At 42.7% G+C, this 22883-nt stretch overlaps 1 protein-coding gene across 3 annotated transcripts in view; it reads left to right on the forward strand.

Moving 5' to 3' along the window:
- SEPTIN7 (septin 7) overlaps positions 1–22883 on the forward strand; it is an 81663-nt gene that overhangs the window by 14536 nt on the left and 44244 nt on the right. For all 3 annotated transcript variants that reach the window (XM_073678237.1, XM_073678238.1, XM_073678239.1), the window contains one exon: positions 1327–1429. In XM_073678237.1, the coding sequence (XP_073534338.1) occupies positions 1327–1429 (103 nt within the window). Of the gene's footprint in view, positions 1–1326; positions 1430–22883 lie in introns of those variants that run through there.

The following is a 22883-nucleotide window of genomic DNA, read 5'->3' on the forward strand; positions in this document are numbered from 1 at the left end:
ATGAACTTCACAGTTCACTGGCAATGCATAAAGCAGCCGTGCCAGAAAAAATGTTGGGAAATGTCTGTGCTGGAATTTGATCATCATCGCCCATCACAAATGGGACACAACTGAGGAGGGCGCTGACAGATTCTTGCAGGATCTTGCACTGGCGGCAGGCCTGGGGAAATAGTGATCAGTGAGTGTGAATGGTGTATGACCTGGGAGTCCTGGACAGCAGGGTTTGGAGTGGTTTGTGAATAGAGTTCTCACTCCAGACATCTCCAGCTCTTCATCACCATCAGACTCTGTTGGTCCAAACCCCTAGGTGTTAGTATTCACCGCTCACACTGCTTGAGGTGTCAATCGCTTTGTGCTCCAGAAGCTTCTTCCTTTAGCATTGTGGGCCACCATCATTTAGTAAAATGGTAAATGCCTCATTTTAAATAGTAAATAAGTTAATTGCAGTAAGTGCGAACTTATTTTTTGCTCGAAGCTTGACATTATTTGCCAATTTTAAAACATTTTCTTATTTACTCAGATTAATAGTTTAAATACTAATAAAATCTAAATTTTGCCATATGGAAAAGTCTGGGAAACGATTCTGCTTCCAAATAATTCTTGTAACCTACTGTGTAAATACTTTTATGCCCAAAAAGACAAAAGTATTCTAAGAAAAATGCAATATTTGTAAACCAGCCTGTAGAAGGAGCCTCTGTGCCCTGAAGGCTTGCAAATATAATTTTTCTGGTTAGCCAATAAAGGTATCACTCTTAGAATACTTTTGTCATTTTGGGTGTATACGGTCAGTATTTACATAGATTTTTCTGGCTAACACTGTACCACAATATAATTTTTATTGTACATCTGCAACCTACTCAGATGCCGTAGACTGTTGGTTCAGAAATGAGTTTTGTATGTATATTAGTAAAGGAGACCTTCATTGATTGAAGCACGTTATAGATCCATTTTTGTGCTCTTTTCATCACTGGCTGTGGCATGAATGGGATATCTAGAAATTTAAGTAAAATATGGGACTATTGCACATGTGCTGTGTCTGGTTTTGCAACTTAAACCCATTCAATTGAAAGAAGCAGAGCTGTATTACCAATATATAGCTCTACTTTGACTAGAAAATACTGCCCTCCCTTTAACCTTGGACATTCCCTTTGATATGATGTGAACTAATGTCTGCTTGTCCTTATATTGCAATATGCACAAACATTTCAATAGAAGTGCAGCTGTTCTTCTAGAAATAGACCCTCCTGAATCCAAATGAATGAACATAAAGCGTTTACTTTCTGTAACCTATATCACCTAATATTGTATTCTCTGCATTGACTGCAGCAACAGAAGAACCTTGAAGGATATGTGGGCTTTGCCAATCTGCCAAATCAAGTATACAGGAAATCTGTGAAGAGGGGGTTTGAATTCACACTTATGGTTGTAGGTAAGAGAGAATTTCATTTTAAAATGTATTTGCATTTTCAGAACTTCCTTAAAGGCTTTCCCACGAAAAATATTTATCCTCTATCCAAAGCACAGGTATATGTCTGATCCCTGGGACCCCACAGATTACGAGAGCAGGGTCACAATCTCCCATTCAATACCGCATTGTGGAGGAATGGTCTATCAGGACTGCTGTTTCCCTGATCAGTGACCCTCCAGCCATCCATTATTGATCACCTATCCTGTGAATAAGTGATAAATGTCGTCTTATGAGTAGCGTCCCTTTTTTGTAAAACTTCTTTGTACTATATTCATTTTGAATTTTACTCCTTCACTCATGATTTTTTTTATTATGGAATTTACTGTTTTTAAACTGTGTTAATTGTGTTTGAGATTTGTCTGCCTATTTGCCTTGTTTTAAAGGTACCAATCATTTAAAAAGAAAACCAACCAACTAAAAACAACCTTTTAGATTTCATAATGCGCTTTTAGAAATTCTGGTTTGTGGGGTTGTTGGAGCAGAGACCCCCATGATCACTAAAAGGAAGGTGTAGTGCCACTCATCTAATCATTGAACTCCATTGTTCCTGACTGACTTGCTTTTGCTTTCTACCACTCAATCTGCTCTCCAAGGAAAGTGTGCAGATGGGATATGCTGGAGCACAGCACTTGGATAAGCTCTTCAGCACCTTCCTTCATTGCTTTTTGAGTTTTTCAGGATCCCCACTGGTCAGATTGTCTGACAACTGACTTTTAAAAATGATGAATGCTCTTCATAATGTGAGACTTTTTTTATCTGCAATATGTGTACAGTCAAAGCCTAAAGTTTTGAGAATGACACTAATTTAGGTTTTCACAGTTTAGTTTTAGTTTAAGTTTGATGCTTTGGTGTTTTTAGATCTATTAGTCAGATGTTTCTATGTTTACTAAAGTACAATTATAAGCATTTCATATGTTTTACACTTATTGACAAATTTGTCAAGTGTATGCAAGGATTTAATATATACAGTGTTGCCCCTTATATTTCAACTAGCTATTGAACCCGTTCTACGCCCGGGTGGCGAGCATTTTTATTGGTATATGGTCTCCCATGCTGGTATGTGCTGCCCCCATCCTGTCCCCACCATCCAATCCCGGTATGCGTGGCTCCCCTCATCCCTGATCCCGGTATGCGTGGCTCCCCTCATCCCCGATCCCTGTATGCGTGGCTCCCCTCATCCCCGATCCCTGTATGCGTGGCTCCCCTCATCCCCGATCCCTGTATGCGTGGCTCCCCTCATCCCCGATCCCGGTATGCGTGGCTCCCCTCATCCCCCGATCCCGGTATGCGTGGCTCCCCTCATCCCCGATCCCGGTATGCGTGGCTCCCCTCATCCCCGATCCCGGTATGCGTGGCTCCCCTCATCCCCGATCCCGGTATGCGTGGCTCCCCTCCTCATCCCCATTTCCGGTATGCGTGGCTCCCCTCCTCATCCCCATTTCCGGTATGCGTGGCTCCCCTCCTCATCCCCATTTCCGGTATGCGTGGCTCCCCTCCTCATCCCCATTTCCGGTATGCGTGGCTCCCCTCCTCATCCCCATTTCCGGTATGCGTGGCTCCCCCCCTCATCCCCATTTCCGGTATGCGTGGCTCCCCCCCCCTCATCCCCATTTCCGGTATGCGTGGCTCCCCCCCCCCCCCCCCCCCTCATCCCCATTTCCGGTATGCGTGGCTCCCCCCCCCCCCATCCCCATTTCCGGTATGCGTGGCCCCCCTCCCCCTCATCCCCATTTCCGGTATGCATGGCTCCCCCCCCTCATCCCCATTTCCGGTATGCGTGGCTCCCCCCCTCATCCCCATTTCCGGTATGCGTGGCTCCCCCCCTCATCCCCATCTCCGGTATGCGTGGCTCCCCCCCTCGTCCCCATTTCCGGTATGCGTGGCTCCCCCCCTCGTCCCCATTTCCGGTATGCGTGGCTCCCCCCCTCGTCCCCATTTCCGGTATGTGTGGCTCCCCCCCCTCGTCCCCATTTCCGGTATGCGTGGCCTCCTCAATCCCCCATTCCTGGTATGTGTGGCCTCCTCAACCCCCCAATCCTGGTATGTGAGGCCTCCTCAACCCCCCAATCCTGGTATGTGTGGCCTCCTCATCCCCCCAATCACTGCACACATAAAACAATAAACACTTATACTCGCCTTCCTTCCTCACCTCTGCTCCAGCGCTGCGTCCTGTCTGCAGCAGCTCATGTCGGCATCTGAGCTGCGCGCGCTCTCAGAAGCTGAGGTGAGCTGCTGCCACACATTCACTCCTCTCCACGCCGGGAGTATGGGCGTGGAGAAGCGTGAATATGCTTTCTCTTTAGCGGCGGCCACTGACAGCAGGAGCCGGAGCTCAGCGCTCCTCCTTGCCCGCTACTAAAGATAATGAATATTCCGTCTTCTCCACGCCCATGGGAGAGGCCTCAGAGGGAATATTCATGTCCCTTTAGCAGCGGGCACACGTGGTAGTGTGCTCCGCTCCTCCACTGCCGCAACCCGCTCCTCTGCCGCCGCAACCTCCTACTCACCTATCCTCCTCGTTCCCATGCTGCTTGGGGCCCTCACGGGCCCCCTCCGGCCACGGGTCCGAGCCCCATAGCAGTGGCTGTCTTACCTGTAATGGCTGGATGCGGTCTTCTGTCTGGAGCCAGACTGCGCGTCACGCATGCGCAGTCTATCAAGGCTTCGGACAGAGACATGCTTCTGCCGTTATATTATAGATATTTCTGCAATTCTCCCTGGCAGCTGGGTATCCGCTCCTGGGAAAAATCCGGACTGATGATAGAACATTTTGCCTTATCATCAGTGCTTGAAGATTATCACAATTTCTGTATTATTTTCTGTCCAAACCTTCGAATTGGGGGGGGGGGGGGGTTCTTTCTGGTCATGGTCTCAAAATTTGAATGCATCGTTCACCAAGCCACTTAGTTATCACTTTTGCCTTGTGACATGGTCTCCATCATGCTGGAAAAAGCATTGTTCATCACCAAATTAATCCTGGATCTTTGGGAGAAGTTTCTCTTGGTGGATGCTTAGATCCCATTCTTTATTAATTGCAGTGTTCTTAGACAAAATTGTGAGTGGCCCCCTCCCTTGGATGAAAACACATGAATTGTCTCAAGATGCTTTACTGTTGGCATGACACAAGACTCATGGTAGCGCTCACCTTTTCTTCTCAAGACAATCATTCTGCCAGATGTTCTAAACAGTCTGTAGGGGGCATCATCAGAGAAAATAACTTTACCCCAGTCCTCCGCTGTCAAAATCCCTATACTTCCAAAGTTATTTTCTCTGATGTGTCATGCCAACAGTAAAGCATCCATCCTAGTTCATGTCAATATTTGTGTCCGTCTCAAAACTCTTGGCCATGACTGTACACCTGTGAAGTAAATCTGCAGGTTAAAGCTGAAGACCAGACTTCAATCTGTGTGGCCCAATCTATTATCAGACATGTGGCGTTTTCTTGGATGTCTGTAATATAAATGCTAATTTTCAGAATTTTATAAATAGATTTAGTTTAAAACTGTAATAAGTTTCTATATGGAGTTTTCTCCCTTTTGTCACTTCTCCTTCAGCTTTTCATGCTAATATCTTGTCCGCTCAAATGGTTTCCAGATAGAGAGGAGGTGATCACTAACAACCACTTGTGTTCAGTTGCAGACTTTCCAACAAAGAATTTCTGAGAGAGAGTGTGTATGTATATAGGTACATACAGTTTCACAGCTATAGCGTGCATGAAAGAAGTAAACTTTCCTCTGAGATGAAATATCAGCACATTGGAGGGGTCCCTGGTATTACAGGCTGTTGGCCTTCTCCTGCTATGCACAATGCCAGTTCACGTGCCCCAGCCAGCAATAACTGCAGCTGATTTTTAGAGTGTTGGCTACTTTTCTACAGAAACAGCATCACACCTTATTACTAGTGTTGAGCGAGTATGTTCTGTCCGAGTATGCTCGGGCCGAGCTCCGAGTATTTACAGCTGCTCGGTGATATGCTTGAATCGCTCCCGTGTGCATGATTTGCAACTGTTTGACAGCTTTAATGTGAGGAATGTGTAAGAAATAGACATTCGTCACATGTATTAAAACTGTCAAACAGTCGCAAATCATGCACACTGGAGCGATTCAACCATATCACCGAGGAGCTATAAATACTCGGAGCTCAGCCGAGCATACTTGGCGAAAGGGTTAATAGAACATACTCGCTCAACACTACTTATTACATGTACTTTCTAGTATAGCGTTAGACCTGAATGTGGTCTAGCTACAATACCTTACACGACCTGTGACCTACTGGGGCACTATGAAGCCAATTTGGTCTAACCTTGTACAGATTCAGTACAATTTCAGACGTTTACCCTATTGTCCCGCTAGCTCCTGATCGTACCAGCGCTTTTCTCCATCTTGGGGGCTGAGATGACCACTCCATAGCTGTGTCTGCAGGCTGATGGATGTGTTGCTGCCTGAAGCCTCATTGTGCTGGTATGATTTAGCTCCACTGTGCACAGACTCAAAGAAGCCCACAGTTAATGACATTAGCAAACAAAGGCCCATATGTTTCAGCTGGAAGAATTTTTTTCCCTCTTTTCACATCTGTTCAAAGCAGCTTCTATCTCGTTTACACATTTGAGATGTTTCCCTTAATGAATTGATGTCCTGGACGTCATTCTCAGCACTTATGTTAGCTGAATTTTTTCTCATTTTAGCTAAAAGTTATGCTGATATAATCTGTAATACATGTGAAGATTAACATTTATAGATTGGTTATAAAAGTAGCGTCACTATTTCTTTGGCTTACATGTATATAGAGACAAGAATAAGCAGCTAAAACGCTACAGTTCCTGAACTATAAGCTCCGTTGCAGCTCCTGAAGGCAGAAGTACTGTATGTTGTGCTTGCATAAAGCCCCCGTCTCACATAGCGAGATCGCTGCTGTGTCACAGTTTTGGTGACGCAACAGCGACCTCACCAGCGATGTCGCTATATGTGACACTTTGCAGCGATCAGGCCCCTGCTGTGAGGTCGCTGATCGCTGCAAAGTGTCCTGGACCATTTTTTGGTCGTTGCCCTCCCGCTGGTCAGCACACATCGCTGTGTGTGACCAGCGGGAGCAGCGATCAGGCTGGTAACCATGATAAACAGCGGGTTACTAGGGGCACACGCGCACCTAGTAACCCGATGTTTATCATGGTTACGAGCCTGCTAAAGTGAGCGGTAACCTCCTGCTCACCGTAGCAGAGTGGTAACCTTGATAAACAGCGGGTTACTAGGTGCGCGTGTGCCCCTAGTAACCCGCTGTTTATCATGGTTACCAGCCTGCTCCTGCTTCAGCAGGCTGGTAACCGGAGCAGGACATCGTGGAAAGATTCTTTCCACGATGTCGCTGCTCCCCTGATCGTTGGTGAGCCTGCCTGTTTGACAGCTCACCAGCGACCACATAGCGACGCAGCAATGATCCCTGACAGGTCGTATCGTTGTCGCGTCGCTAAGTGTGACGGGGCCTTAAGTTGTTGTTCACTTTGCCAGACAAATCAAGATCTCCACTTGCCAGTAGGGTTATTTGTGCCTATTAGACCCATAGCCAACCAGTCAGATCACTTATAAAATGTTTTAAATTGCCATCTAATTCCTATACGATAGCATATACAGCTGCATCTCACAAAATTAGAATATCATCAAAAAGTTAATTTATTTCAGTTCTTCAATACAAAAAGTGAAACTCATATATTCTATAGAGTCATTACAAACAGAGTGATCGATTTCAAGTGTTTATTTCTGTTAATGTTGATGATTATGGCTTACAGCCAATGAAAACACAAAAGTCATTATATTTATATAATCTGCGAGTTTCTCTTTTTGCATTTAAGAACTGAAATAAATTAACTTTTTGATGATATTCTAATTTAGTGAGATTCACCTGTATATCATGGCCAGACAATACTAATAGTAATATAGCAAAAGGGCACTTTTTAGCCTTTTTCTGACACTGAATCTCCATGGACATTTAGCATGTACATCAGGAGCTTTCCCAGCGTACATGTCTGGTGTAATCATGATGTGAATAATGCTGGTACTATATATGAGATTGCTCATATAGCCTTGATATAGTGGCATCACATCCTGAGGTCAAGATCTCCTCTTAAATGTCATAAATTAGGCTTCAATCAGTAAATTATTGAGGACAGTATTTTTCCTTCTGACATGAATATTCGCACAGTACAGTATGTATTTATTTTCATCAATGATTCATGAAATTGTATCTTGAAGTGCAATTTGCAAGCTTTAAAATAAAATCCCTAAAGCACAGTAATAGGAAAAGCACGATCAACCAAGTAGAGGTTAAAAACAATTTGTGTCTTGGCATAACTCTCTCCCCATCCCCCAAGTTCCTCTTGGTTTGGTCTGGGAAACTTCCTGTGTTTTTTATTCTAGCAGGGAGAGCTTAGAGCTAAAGGACTGAACTGAACTTTTATTGAATGGATTGATGTGTTGGAATCCTTAATTCTTCGATTTTTAGGAGGGAAACTCCCCCGGCGCATAGAAAACTGGGCAATACCTGCTTTGGTTATGTAATCAATTCACATAAAGCGACAACAGAGGCTTTTATAGTTATAGGCTGTGTTAGGATGAGGTTTTCCATGCAGAATGAGTTCCTCAAGATCCTGCAAGTTAATTAAGATGTTGGACTTTTTCCTAATACCACAAGTGACTAATATCACCCTGAAATGTATTTTTGTTATGGATTAATCATACCCACATTTTTTTATACTTCATAACTGGTTTGCTGGTCGGACTGTCAAAGAAATGAGGAACTACGGCGCCAGAACTAACAGAAGGAAGCTTTGAGAATTAATGATCTAGTTGTTTGGCATGAGCTGAATCTTGGGACCTGTAATCAGTTTGTTTTGTCAGTGTCATTTTGTGGTTTTTAGTACCCTTATCTCCTTAGGGCAATGTCCTACATATCTGCGCCTAACTTGAAGTGATGAAGATGTTGCTCTATACAGGACTTTATTGGAATTATTTTTTATTCTGCGTAATTGCATATTACGGCTTCCTTCACGCAAATTTTTTAGGTGGTTTATAAAAAAAAAAACTTTTTTTTTTCCACTTATTTTCAAGCTCTTTTATGGGCAATATTGTTTTTTTTCAGTGCCTCTAAAACAACAAAATGCTGTTTGTTTTGTTTTTTATCTTTATATTGACAAGAATTCAAGAAAGTGCACCAAAACGATGGGAAAAAAACTGTTCAGTAGAAATAACAATAAATGTGGTAAAAATGAATTGTTAAAAAATACAATAAATATCCCCATGACTTAACTTTATTGTAAAGGTAACACATTTAGGATGGCAAAACATGTGAAATAAAGGCATAAAAATAACTTTCACATTTATAGTAACAAATGTAAAATGAGAAGTGGGGTCAGGGGAAGATAAAAAAATATATTGTGATGGTAAAACATGAAGGCCCACTTTCACACGTTCAGTATTTGGTCAGTATTTTACATCAGTATTTGTAAGCCAAAATCAGGAGTGGAACAATCAGAGGAAAAGTAGAGTAGAAACACGTCACCACTTTTTTTTTATTTTTTTTTTTTATTATTTACTTGTACAGCACCATGGAATCAATGGCGCTATATATGAGAAGGGGTTACATACAAAATACATATATCACTTAAAGTAAACAAACTAACAATGATAGACTGGTACAGAGGGAAGAGGACCCTGCCCGTGCGGGCTTACGTTCTACAGGAATGAGGAAGGAGACAGAAGGTTGGGGGGTTGCAGTAGCTCCGGTGTCGTTGAGGTGGCAGCAGGCAAGGTCATGGCAGACTGTAAGCTTGTTTGAAGAGATGGGTTTTCAGGTTCTGTCTGAAGGATCCAAATGTGGAGGCTAATCGGACGTGTTGAGGCACAGAATTCTATAGGATGGGGGATATTCAGGAGAAATCTTGGAGGCGATTGGGTGAGGAACGAATAAGTGTGGAGGAGAGAAGGAGGTCTTGGGAGGACCGGATATTACGTAAGGGTATGTATCGGGAGATTAGTTCAGAGATGTACGGAGGAGAGAGGTTATGGATGGCTTTGTAGGTCAGTGTTAGTAGTTTGAACTGGATACGCTGGGCATTTGGGATCCAGTGAAACGATTTGCAAAGGGGGGTAGCAGAGGAGTAGCGAGGCGAGAAATGAACTAGTTGTTCAGCAGAGTTAAGGATGGACTGGAGGGGTGCGAGAGTGTTAGCAGGTAGGCCACAGAGGAAGATGTTGTAGTAGTCAAGGCGGGAGATGATGAGGGCATTCACAAGCAGTTTAGTAGATTGAGGGTTGAAGAAAGCACAGATTCTTGAAATATTTTTGAGCTGGAGGTGACAGGAGGTGGTGAGAGCTTGGATGTGGGGTTTGAAGGACAAGGCAGAGCCTAGGGTTACTCCGAGGCAGCGAATTGCCGGTACAGGGGAAAATGTTGTCATTTATTGTGATAGAAAGATCAGGTGGGGAAGATACGCAAGATGGAGGAAAGATGATGAGTTCAGATTTGTCCACATTGAGCTCGAGGAAGCTGGAGGATATGGCTGCTAGACATGCTGGTATTCTGGACAGCAGAGAGGTGACATCTGGGCCAGAGAGGTAGATCTAGGTGTCATCCGCTTACAGATGGTATTGGAAACCATGGGATTTTATGAGCCGTCTCAGGCCAAGGGTATAGATTGAGAAGAGTAGGGGTCCTAGGACAGAGCCTTGAGGGACTCCAACAGAAAGGGGGCGGGGTGAGGGGTTAAAAGGTAGTGTGGGAGTGGGAGACTCTAAATTTGCGGTTAGAAAGGTATGAGGAGATCCAGGATAAGGCAAGGTTTTTGATGCCAAATGAAGAAAGTATCTGTAGTAGGAGGCAGTGGTCAACTGTGTCGAAAGCAGGGGACCGGTCAAGAAGGAGTACAGAGAATTGTCTGTTGGCTTTGGCTGTAAGTAAGTCATTGGTAATTTTGGTAAGGGCAGTTTCAGTGGAATGGAGGAGGCGGAAGCCAGATCGTCGGTTGTCAAAGAGAGAGTTAGATGAGAAGTGAGAGGAAAGCTCAGCATGAACGTGTTGCTCGAGGAGTTTAGAGGCAAATGGGAGCAGTGATATGGGGCGGTAGCTGGACAAGGCAGTTGGGTCGAGGGATGGCTTTTTGAGAATGGGCGTGATTGTGGCATGTTTGAAGGCAGCGGGGAAGGTACTAGAAGTTTAGTGATAGGTTGAAAAGATGGGTTAGGGATGGGATGTGTGTGGGGGTGAGGTTGGGAAGGAGGTGAGATGGGATGGGGTCTAGTGCACAGGTAGTGAGGTGTGATTTGGAGAGGAGACGAGTAAGGTCTCATTCTGTGATGTTGAGAAGGGAGGTTATGGGGGAAGGGCAATGGTCTGGAAAACAAACAAAGGCTTGTGGTGGTTGGACAGTAAAGACTTGCCTTGTTTGGTCGATCCTGTTTTGAAGTGTGTGGCAGACTCCTCTGCAGAGATGATGGAGGTCGGAGGGGGCAGTGGAGGGCGGAGGAGAGAGTTAAGTGTTGAATAGCTCTTTGGGGTAGTAAGATAAGGAAGATATGAGAGTTGTGAAGTAGGCATGTTTAGCAGAGGTGAGGACTGATTTGATTGCGAGTGTTGCTTGTTTGAATGCAGTGAAGTCATCTAGCGCATGTGTTTTCTTCCAACTCCGCTCCGCAACCCTGGACTCTTGTCTAAGCTGTTTAGTGAGGTGGTTGTGCCAGGGTTGCCTATTGACTCGTCGTGCTCTTCCATGCATAAGAGGGGCGACCGAGTCAATAGCTGATGCGAGAGTGGCATTGTAGAAAGCAGTGGCGCTGTCTGTGTTGTGGAGTGAAGATATGGATGTCAGTGGTGGAATAGAGTCAGAGAGTGTGTGAGTGTCTAGATATGCAAGGTTTCTGTGGGGGTGTGCTAGTTGCTGGACATGGGTGACAGGTGAGGAGGACAGGGATGAGAACGTGAGTAGATGGTGTTCAGATCTGTATTTATCACCTACTCCTGGTTTGCTTACAAATACTGATCTAAAATACTGAACGTGTGCACGTGGTCTAATGGTATTATCACTATGACCACTTTATTGCTATAATACATATAATGCATATAGATCTAAGTAGGATTCCACATTACTTTCTCACTCTGGACATTACTGCACCTTACAGCTCTCATATTATAAAGCATTTGTGCTGCATTCTCTTTGCCTTTCATTATGTCTCCATGTTATGACCGGCATCTCTAGCGTTTGTTGTATCTACCACACCTACAGTCTAAAGTGAAAATGAGCCTTAATTCTGTGCCAAGAGAACGCGCTTCCCTTGGAACGACTTCCGAATTGAATCCCTACTGAAACTGAAACCATTTGTTGGAGAAACTTTTGGGATATGACATATGGTTCACATTAGGTTGAGCGCATTCCACAGAAATTTGTTTTTAGCCTATAATTAATTTCACAGGAAGGTTATTCATATACACAAGAGTGTCTTGTCTATGTACATACTACATATGGGACTGATCTGTAGAAGAGGTTCTATCATTTCCATACATAATTATAAAATAACACCTTCAACAAAAATAACCTATTTTATTATGTTCATTTTAACAAAAGGGTGTGTATACTTTTACAACCAATATTTTTTTTTCTTATTCCAATGGATCATTGATAAATCTTTATACTTCTATCCATACCTACCTATTTCTTATTTTTGTACACCGCTCTTATGCTGTGTTACCATCTTTACAGAATATGAACAAACAATGTGGACCGTCTCCCACAGTAACATATTATGGCACTTTTGCACAGGCTGTAACTAAACTGCAGATCAGACTTTTGCAAGCCAATTGGCGATCATTTACGGACCTGTTTAGACAGACCGATGAACGTCCTATTTGCTCCAACTGACCATTGATACAGTCGTTCTGTGTGCATACAGTGTCTTGCTATCGGCAGCACATCACCTGTTTACACATGGTGTAGTGTGCTGCTGATAACTATGAACTTTGTGCTGCGTCCGTAATACAATTACCCGATGAATGAGCGAATGATTCCTACAAAACCTTGTTCACTGATTATTGGCATAACTCCCAATACCTATGCCTGCTCTTGTTGAGGACCTATGAACATAAAAGGCAGAGCACATGCCTTTAAGAGACACTACTCAGACTTTGTTTTTAGCGCGTAAGCATTGAGATGCATGGTGAATTTTTAATTAAATTTGTAAACTCAAATTTTGAAGTTATTTCTTATTCGTGGAATATGTGATCACTTCCTGATCACTAGGGGTCTGACCCCTGGGGCTCTGAAGAGCTGTGTGTGAAGGGAGTGGTGGTCGTCAATCTGCGCAGTGCCATTAGATTATTAAAGGGACCGCTGGAGATGGCCTAGCACTGCACTCAGCTAGTGTTTGCCACTTCCACAGTAATGACTGGGTCAGCAGTCTGCATGATCAACCACTGTTCTTTTCACATGGCTGAGAAGGCTTGCTAAAGGGAATGCAGTTGTCAATACAGTGGCATGTAAAAGTTTGAGCACCCCTGATCAAAATGACTGTTATTGTGAATGGTTAAGCAAGTTGAAGATGAAATTATTTCTAAAAAGCCTAAGGTTGAAGATGATACATTTCCTTTGTATTTTAGGCAAAAAAAATATTTTTTTTTCATTTTAAAAATTACAAAAAGGAAAATGGGCTAATGCAAAAGTTTAGGCACTCTGCATAGTTAGTACCTAGTAGCACCCCCTTTTGAAAGTATCACCGCTTGTAAATTCTTTTTGTAGCCACACAAGGGTCTTTCAGTTCTTGTTTGAGGGATTTCATCCATTCTTCCTTGGAAAATTCTTCCAGTTCTGTGAGATTCCTGGGTCATCTTGCATGCACTTCTATTTTGAGGTCTAGCCACAAATTTTCAATGATGTTCAGATCAGGGGACTGGGAGGGCCATTGTAAAACATTCAGCTTGTGCCTTTTGAGGTAGTTTATTGTGGAATTTGACGTGTGTTTAGGATCATTGTCCATTTGTAGAAGCCATCCTCTGTTCAACTTCAGCTTTTTTACAGATGATGTTATGTTTGCATCAAGAATTTTGTTGAAATTTCATTGAATCCATTCTTCCCTCTACCCATGAAATGTTCCCTGTGCCATTGGCTGCAGCACAACCCAAAACCATGATTGATTCACCGGTCATGCTTGGCAAGATGTTCTTTTCCTAAAATTCTGTGCCCTTTTATCTCCACACATAGCTTTTGATCATTGTGGCCAAAGAGTTCTATTTTAACCTCATCGGTCCACAGGACTTGTTTCCAAAATGCATCAGGCTTGTTTAGATGTTCTTTTGCATACTTCTGATGCTGAATTTTATGGGGAGGATGCAGGAAAGGTTTTATTCTGATGACTCTTCCATGAAGGCCGTATTTGAGCAGTTGTCTCTCAACAGTAGAACAATGTACCACAACTCCAGAGTCTGCTAAATCTTGGTGAAGGTCTTTTGTAGTCAAGCGGGGGTTCCGATTTGCTTCTCTAACAATCCTACGAGCAGCTCTCACTGAAATTTTGCTTGGTCTTCCAGACCTTATCTTGACCTCCACTGTTCCTGTTAACTGCCATTTCTTAATTACATTTCGAACTGAGGAAAGGGCAACTTGAAAAAGCCTTATCCTGCTTGGTGGGCCTCCATTATTTTCATTTTCAGAGTGCTAGGCATCTGCTTGGAAGAACCCTTGGCTGTTTTTTTGGCACAAGGTTAGAGGAGGCAGGGTTTTTGTAAAGCTGTGAAATTTGCATCACCTGGCCTTTCCTAACGATGATGGTGAACAAGCCATAGCCCTATCGGGCAAGTTAAGGTGTGAAACCTTAGTCTAAGTTATCTGAGCTCACAAATCTCCAAGAGTGCACAAACTTTTGCATCGGCTCATTTTCGTTTTTGTAATTTTTAAAATGTAAAAGATGTATGTATGTATGTGTATGTGTATATATATATATATATATATATATATATATATATATATATATATATATATATATATATATATATATATATATATATATATATATATATATATATATATATATATATATATATATATACAGTGCCTACAAGTAGTATTCAACCCCCTGCAGATTTAGCTGGTTGACACATGCGGAATTAACTTGGCATTGTGACATTTGTACTGTAGATCAGCCTGGAAGTGGGAAATGCACTGCAGCAAATTTTTTTTTTTTTTTTTTAAAACGTTAAAAGTTAATTCAGAGTGTCATTTATTATTCAACCCCTCAAACCACAAGAATTCAGTTTGGTCCCCCTAAAGTATTAAGAAGTAGTTCAGGCACCAAGAATAATGAGCTTCACATGTGTGGATTAAAGATCTCTTTTGCCAGCCTTTTCTGACTATTTAAGACCCTCCCCAAACTTGTGAACAGCACTCAGACATGGTCAACATGGGAAAGACAAAGGAGCATTCCAAGGCCATCAGAGACAAGATCGTGGAGGGTCACAAGGCTGGCAAGGGGTACAAAACCCTTTCCAAGGAGTTGGGCCTACCTGTCTCCACTGTTGGGAGCATCATCCGTAAGTGGAAGGCTTATGGAACTACTGTTAGCCTTCCACGGCCAGGACAGCCTTTGAAAGTGTCCTCCCGTGCCGAGGCCAGGCTTGTCCGAAGAGTCAAGGCTAACCCAAGGAAAACAAGGAAGGAGCTCCGGGAAGATCTCATGGCAGTGGGGACATTGGTTTCAGTCAATACCATAAGTAACGTACTCCACCACAATGGTCTCCGTTCCAGACGAGCCCGTAAGGTACCTTTACTTTCAAAGCGTCATGTCAAGGCTCGTCTACAGTTTGCTCATGATCACTTGGAGGACTCTGAGACAGACTGGTTCAAGGTTCTATGGTCTGATGAGACCAAGATCGAGATCTTTGGTGCCAACCACACACGTGATGTTTGGAGACTGGATGGCACTGCATACGACCCCAAGAATACCATCCCTACAGTCAAGCATGGTGGTGGCAGCATCATGCTGTGGGGCTGTTTCTCTGCCAAGGGGCCTGGCCATCTGGTCCACATCCATGGGAAGATGGATAGCACGGCCTACCTGAAGATTTTGACCAAGAACCTCCGCTCCTCCATCAAGGATCTTAAGATGGGTCGTAATTTCATCTTCCAACAAGACAACGACCCAAAGCACACAGCCTAGAAAACCAAGGCCTGATTCAAGAGGGAAAAAGTCAAGGTGTTGGAGTGGCCTAGTCAGTCTCCTGACCTTAACCCAATTGAAAACTTGTGGAAGGAGCTCAAGAATAAAGTCCACATGAGACACCCAAAGAACCTAGATAACTTGGAGAAGATCTGCATGGAGGAGTGGGCCAAGATAACTCCACAGACCTGTGCCGGCCTGATCAGGTCTTATAAAAGACGATTATTAGCTGTAATTGCAAACAAGGGTTATTCCACAAAATATTAAACATAGGGGTTGAATAATAATTGATCCACACTTTTATGTTTAAAATTTAATAAAATTCAACTGAGCAACATAACTTTTTGGTTTGTAAGATTTATGCTTCTGTTCATAAAACCTACTCTCGTTTGCAGTTTGAAGGCTCTAACTTATTTGCATCTTATCAAACCAGCTAAATCTGCAGGGGGTTGAATACTACTTGTAGGCACTGTATATATATATATTTATATATATATATATATTTATATATTACTTTTTTTTTTGCCTAAAGTTTAAAGGGGTTTTTCCATGAACAAAAGTTCATTTTAATCAATAGCTCTTGGAATAATAAGGCTATGGGCCCACGATGCAGAAATGCTATGGATTTTTTCCTGAGCGTTTCTGCATCTCCCTTGGTAGAAAAAACGCATGCGGATTGTACATGCGTTTTTCCTGCCATGGACAAGCGGAAATGAAGCGTTCTTCACATGCATTTCCGCAAGCGGGTTGTCAAGCGCTTTCCAAGCGATTTTAGCATCACTTGGAAAGTGCTTGAAAACTTGGTCACACTATATAAATCCATGCAACCGGCATGGATTTATATATTGTGACCGAAAGAATGGTAAAAAATAAATATTATACTTACCTTCTGATGGCCCCCGGTGTCTTTATTCGATGCGTCTCGGCTTGCTGGCAGCTCGCGGTAGATTTAAGGACCTGCCAACGTCAGCGTCGCTTGACCCGGCACATGACTAAATGACGTCAGCGCAGGTTCTTTAGTCTACTGCGAGTTGCCTGCAAGCAGAGACAAGGACTCCGGGGGCCATCAGAAGGTGAATATAATCTATACTTTTTATTTTATTCTTTTTTTCACAGGTTCTATGGTACCCGGGTCTGGAGGAGTCTCCTCTCCTCCAGACCTGGGTACCATCCGCACATTGAACGCATGGATTCCGCATGTACAGATGCAGTGATGCGGATTCCATGCATTCCAATGCAAGTCATTGGCGGCGAAAACACCGCGTTTATGCAGAATAATTGGTAGTGCTGTGTTTTTTTCCACAATGATAATCCGCAGTGGAAATTTCCGCAGCATGTGCATAGCACATGCGGATTATCATTGGGGAACATAGCAGACCTTCTACCATGCATTTTTTTAAGCGTTTCTGCAGCGGAATTGCCGCTGCGGAAACGCTTAAAAAGCGCATAGTGCGCACACAGCCTAAGTTATACAATTGGATGTGTTTAAATAAAATGTTCCTGTGCTGAGATAATCTTATAAATGTGCCCCTGCTGTATACTGTGTAATGGATGTGTCTGACTGTGCAGGAACATGGTCTGATCATACCACATCTCCTGGGCAGGGGAGGAACAAAGAGTATACAGATATTACAGCTGATTCTTTCTTTGGAGTAAAACATTGTTTAAAAACAGGCAGGGAAATGTTTTACCTCACAAAAAGAATCAGCTGTGATCCCATGCTGTAATATCTGCACACACTTTTGCTTCCCCCCCTGCCCAGGAGATGTGGTATGGTCAGACACAGCCATTAAACAGTACACAGCAGGGGCACATTTATAAGATTATCTCAGCACAGGAACATTTTATTTAAACGCATCCAATTGTGGAAATTATTATTTCAAGATCTATTGATTAAAAACAACTTTTGTTCGTGGGAAAACCCCTTTAACTTAAGGCCTTTCAGAGATAATTTCATCTTCAACTTGCTTAACTGTTCACAATAACTAATTTTGACCAGGGGTGACCAAACTTTTTCATGTCACTGTACATGCCGTTTGTTTAGCATGCAGCAATAAACACTGGTTTATCGTACCCAGTTCTGTAAGGGTGCCCAAGTGACAGATTTCTCTGTATACCATTTTGGAGCTTGGGATGTGATAGTGCTTCTTTTGCCTTCTTAACGTATCTTTAGCTTGTGACTTGCATTCTTGTCAGAATTTACAGATTTCTCTGCAGGAGTATCCTGAAGCGGAAGGAAGGGAAAGGCATTTACAGGGAATGGAATGTGTAACAAATGTTAACTCTTTGGCTGTGGAGGATTCAGTAATTTTTAACTATTCAACCAATGAATTCATTGACTGAGAAGACCGGGACAAAATCAGGGTGAAGTGGTGACCTGATAAATGACTGCTGGCTAAAGAGCTTAGGTTTCCTGTTGACATCAGTTGCGTTCTTTTCTCAGTGGATATTGCAGACTGTATGGTTTGCCACTGACTATTCATCTTGATAGATATACTGTATATGTACAGTGTATATAATTTTTTTTTCTCTTACACATTATCTGAACAAGAATAATGTAAAACATAACTCGCATTGGCAGAAAAAAAAAATGCAAAACTGTTCCAAAAATGTGTGTTTCTAGAAGTAAAAAAAAAAAATGGAAATGCATAAAAAAGAAAGTTAAAGGAATAGGAAATCTACACTTTTTTGTTTTCCCAAGGAATAAGACTTTGGTCCATCCATCCGATAGCGCTACAAATTTTACTTGTTTTTGCAGCTGCTAAAGAAATTGTTGACATTCTTACAGCTGCTGCTTGTAATGCCCCTAACAGCGGGACCAATGATCTGGCTGGTAACTATGGTAAACATCGGGTTACTAGGGGCACGCGCGCACTTAGTAACCCGCTGTTTACCATGGATACCACTCTGCTACGGTGCACGGAGGCTCCCGCGCACCGTAGCAGAGTGGTATCCATGGTAAACAGCGGGTTACTAGGGGCACACGCGCACTTAGTAACCCGATGTTTACCATAGTTACCAGCCTGCTCCTGCTTGCAGCAGGCTGGTAACGGGAGCAGGACATCGTGGAACGATTCTTTCCACGATATCGCTGCTCCCCTGATCGCTGGTGAGCCTGCCTGTTTGACAGCTCACCAGCGATGTATTAGCGATGCAGAAACGATCCCTGACAGGTCGTATCGTTGTCAGGATCGCTGCTGCATCGCTTAGTGTGACGGGGCCTTAACATACGCTGCAACGCTGCACAAGGTGAATGGATGCAAGTTCCTAAGTGTCACAGACCATCCAACCCAACAATGAATTATGTGATCATCATCCTGGATCACTGCACCATGTATGTATTGTTTGCTAAGCAGATAAATCAAATGGAGGACAAAAATGGCCTTGGAGGAATATATAATCAATTATTAACTAAATCGGGAGAACCCCATACAGAAATCCCTCTCTAACAGGCCATAAAAAGTAGCTTCTATTATTTACATTTAAAATGCACAGCACAGAGGCTATTAAAAAAGTGTCCCTAATCTTCTTATAACATTATCTTTTAAGTTGCCACTTACATGATTTAATTTGATGACACCCCGGGGTGTCGCCACTTGTATAGCAGAATAGGACAAACTCTGTTTAAAGCGCACAAGGAAACAGGGGGCTATATAAGTGGTGACACCCCGGGATGTCATCAAATGAAATTATATAAGTGGCAACTTTAAAAGGGAAAGTTATAGGCAGACTAGGGACATTTTTTCATACCCTCTGTGCGTTTTAAAGTAAATAATAAAAGCTAAGTTTTCTGGCCTGTTAGAGAGGGATTTCTATGTGGGGTTCTCCCCATTTTGTTAATGTTTGCCAAGTAGGACCTATTCCCTCCCCAAGTCTATTTTAGTAAATAATTGAATTCTCCATAATCTAACAGAACATATAGATCCTCACAAGGCTGCTTTGCACTGTTTGTTATTTATCCTAGAAAGTTCTGAGTAAATTGACAGCTGTCTGTTAGTTGGGAATGTCTCTCCAATGACTGAGACTGCCCAAACAGCTACATGAAGGTAAAACTTCTTAATCATTACCGTAACTTCTATGCTTGGTTATGGAATTGGAAAAACTGGCATAAACTAAAAGAATTACTGTCAAATGATAAGTGTATTTATACTCAAATAGGAAACTGGCATTTATCAGAAAATGTGGCCACCTAGCTATTGATGTCTGGGTCAATAACAGATGAGACCTTTAGTATTAAGTGATCCATACACATGAGATGCAGGGCTGTGGAGTCTGTAAGCCAAACCGCCGACTCCTCAATTTCCATAACTCTGACTCCGACTCCCTCATACACGGCTCATGTTTAAGTGATAAATTTACTGTGGCACAGATTCATCTCAGCTAAAAGTCTAGATCAGGAATAGGACAGACATTTATAGGACATTTCATAACTTTCCCAAATTCTTATGAAAAAAATGTTCCCCACAAACTGCTTTGAACTACTGTACCCAATTTATTATATATTTTAGGAGTTGGAGTCGGTCCATTTTATACCAACTCAGACTCCACAGCCCTGATGTTGACAGTCAGTCATCTCTTGCAGCTCCCCCTTAAGCACGCGGCTGGGCATTAATGTGGTTTCAACGGGTAGACAGGCGTGAGCCACTTCCAGACTCCTCTGACTTCTGACCCCTGACCACCACAGAACATTTATACTAGGTCTATAAAAACTTAGACCAAAAATATAATGATGAGCTATGTGGAGCATGAACACTGAATATTTGGTTTTCACGATGTACGTTTTGCAGCTTGATTTTAGCTGCTTGTCTTCTATTCCTATAGAACCTGGAAAGTTTTTCTCTAACCTTTTAGGCTGGACTTATACACTGACTCAATGTACTTCGCTGACTTCAAATAGGACATCATTAAAAGGCACCTGTGGGCATAATAAAACAAAAAAGAAGTGTCTTCTGTTGAACTCCTGTTGTTCCACCATGCTGCTTCCTGTGTTCACCAGTCGCCTGGCTACTATATACCATATACCCCACCATACCATCAAGATAGGAGATGTGCAGCATCTGAAACAACGGATACTGGAAGCCTGTGCTAGCATTTCTTCTGCGGTGTTGCTATCAGTGTGTCAAGAGTGGGAGAAGAGGGTAGCATTGACAATCCAACACAATGGGCAGCATTTTGAACACATTTTATAAGTGGTCATAAGCTTGTGAAAAACGCATGAAAGAATAAAGTTATGTTAAAACCAAGCACACCATTGTTTTTCTTACGAAATTCTCAATAAGTTTGATGTGTCACATGACCCTCTTCCCATTGAAAAAAATAAAGTTGGATCCAAAATGGCTGACTTCAAAATGGCCACCATGGTCACCACCCATCTGGAAAAGTTTCCCCCCTCCCATGTACTAATGTGCCACAAACAGGAAGTTGATATCACCAACAATTCCCATTTAATTTAGGTGTATCCATATGAATGGCCCACCCTGTACTATTAACGCTTCCTACAAACTCTTCTGTGCTCTCACTTGGCTGCAGACTTAGTTATTCAGCGTTATGAGTACAGCACTAGCATGCTTCAGATTCTTCATAAACCACAAGACCTTCTCACTAGAGAAAGAGGTCCTTCTGTGTGGTCACATGAAGATGTAGGAGTTCGCTCCTCTCTGCTTGCTTTTCCTTCCGATCAGTTGTTTAACTTGCTTGGGGCATTGAAGATGTCTGTGATACATGTCTCCGCCATCAGAGCGGGAAATTCATGATGTTTAGACTTATTGTGCTGAGGAGTACCCATATACTGTAGATAGGTAGAATTCGACCAGACCAGCTAATTTAAAGAAGTTATCCCACCAACAAAGTACACTTTAATCAATAGATCTTGGAATAATTTCCACAATTGCATGTGTTCAAAAAATAAAATGTCCCTGTGCTGAGATAATCTTATAAATGTGCCCCTGCTGTGTACTGTGTAATGGCTGTGTCTGACAGTACAGGAACATGGTCTGATCATACCACATCTCCTGGGCAGGGAGGAAGGAAAAGAGTATACAGACATTACAGCAGGGGATCATCACAGCTGCTGCTGGTTTCTGTGAGGTAAAACATTTCCCTGCCTGTTTTAAAATAGTGTTTTATCTCATAGAATCATTTGCAATCCTCTGCTGTCCTGTCTGTATACTCTCTTGCTTCCTACCCTGCTCAGGAGATGTGCTATCACAGAGAATGTTCCTGCACGGTCAGACAGACATTACATGGGAGTCCATTTATAATATTACCGTGGGACAGGAATATTTAGTTGTTTTTTTTTTTTTATATAACACATCCAGTTGTGGATCTTATTTTTATTCGAAGATCTATTTAATTAAAATGTACCTTGCTCGTGGGAAAACTCCTTTAATATTTGAGGCCACATGCCCCCTCCCTATACACACACATATGATGGCAGATATCAAGAGGAAAAAAGACTGGTCATGTTGGATTTCAACATGCCTGATCATTTTGCTTCTGTAGCAGATAAGTGGGTGGCGAGATGATCCTTCCCAGGAATTGATGCACTTTTTTTTTTATTACAAATACCAGAATACTAAGGCAGCCATATTTATCCTGTAACCCATCCCTGTTTCTCACTTTTTGCTGTATCTAAATATTTGCACAGAAGCTAGAATAGTATCATTTCATCCCCGTGGACGCCGTCAAGCACTGTTATCCGTTCATTGTGGCATACTTTCCTCCATGGTGCTGCCAGTACACTTCTGCAGAGAATAACCGCAGCATACCTTTGGTTGTAGGGAATGAAGCCGGCGTTGTTCTCACAGGCAGGGAAAACGCTTTGCAGAACTGATTAGCAGTGAGTGAACGTCGTTCTCCTGCAGGTGCCCTCACCCTCCTGTATCTCCATCCTTGTGTGCACTCGCTTAGGGTTCCTACTACTCTAATTGAGTATTCGGCACTAACGTTTCTCTGTATTTGGAATGATGGTTTTCCACTAGACGTCTTGTCCCAATGCCACGTTTCTTCTATTTGTCTCCTATTTCGAAATATTATTATTTGAAGGGGTGTTCCTATAAAATATGTACTTTATTTACTCGTTTATGTAGAGCTAACAGATTCTGCAGCGCTGTACAGAGATTGTCATTACTCACATCTCTCTGTGCCAATTCGGTTATTTTGGAATTGTGAGCCGGCCAGTGTGTCTTTGGGGTGTGAAAGGTAATCCACACAAAGACGAGGACTTT

This window comes from Phyllobates terribilis, unplaced genomic scaffold, assembly GCF_046119375.1.
Source record: "Phyllobates terribilis strain yellow unplaced genomic scaffold, ASM4611937v1 Scaffold_4__5_contigs__length_816908805, whole genome shotgun sequence".
Taxonomy (NCBI): domain Eukaryota; kingdom Metazoa; phylum Chordata; class Amphibia; order Anura; family Dendrobatidae; genus Phyllobates; species Phyllobates terribilis.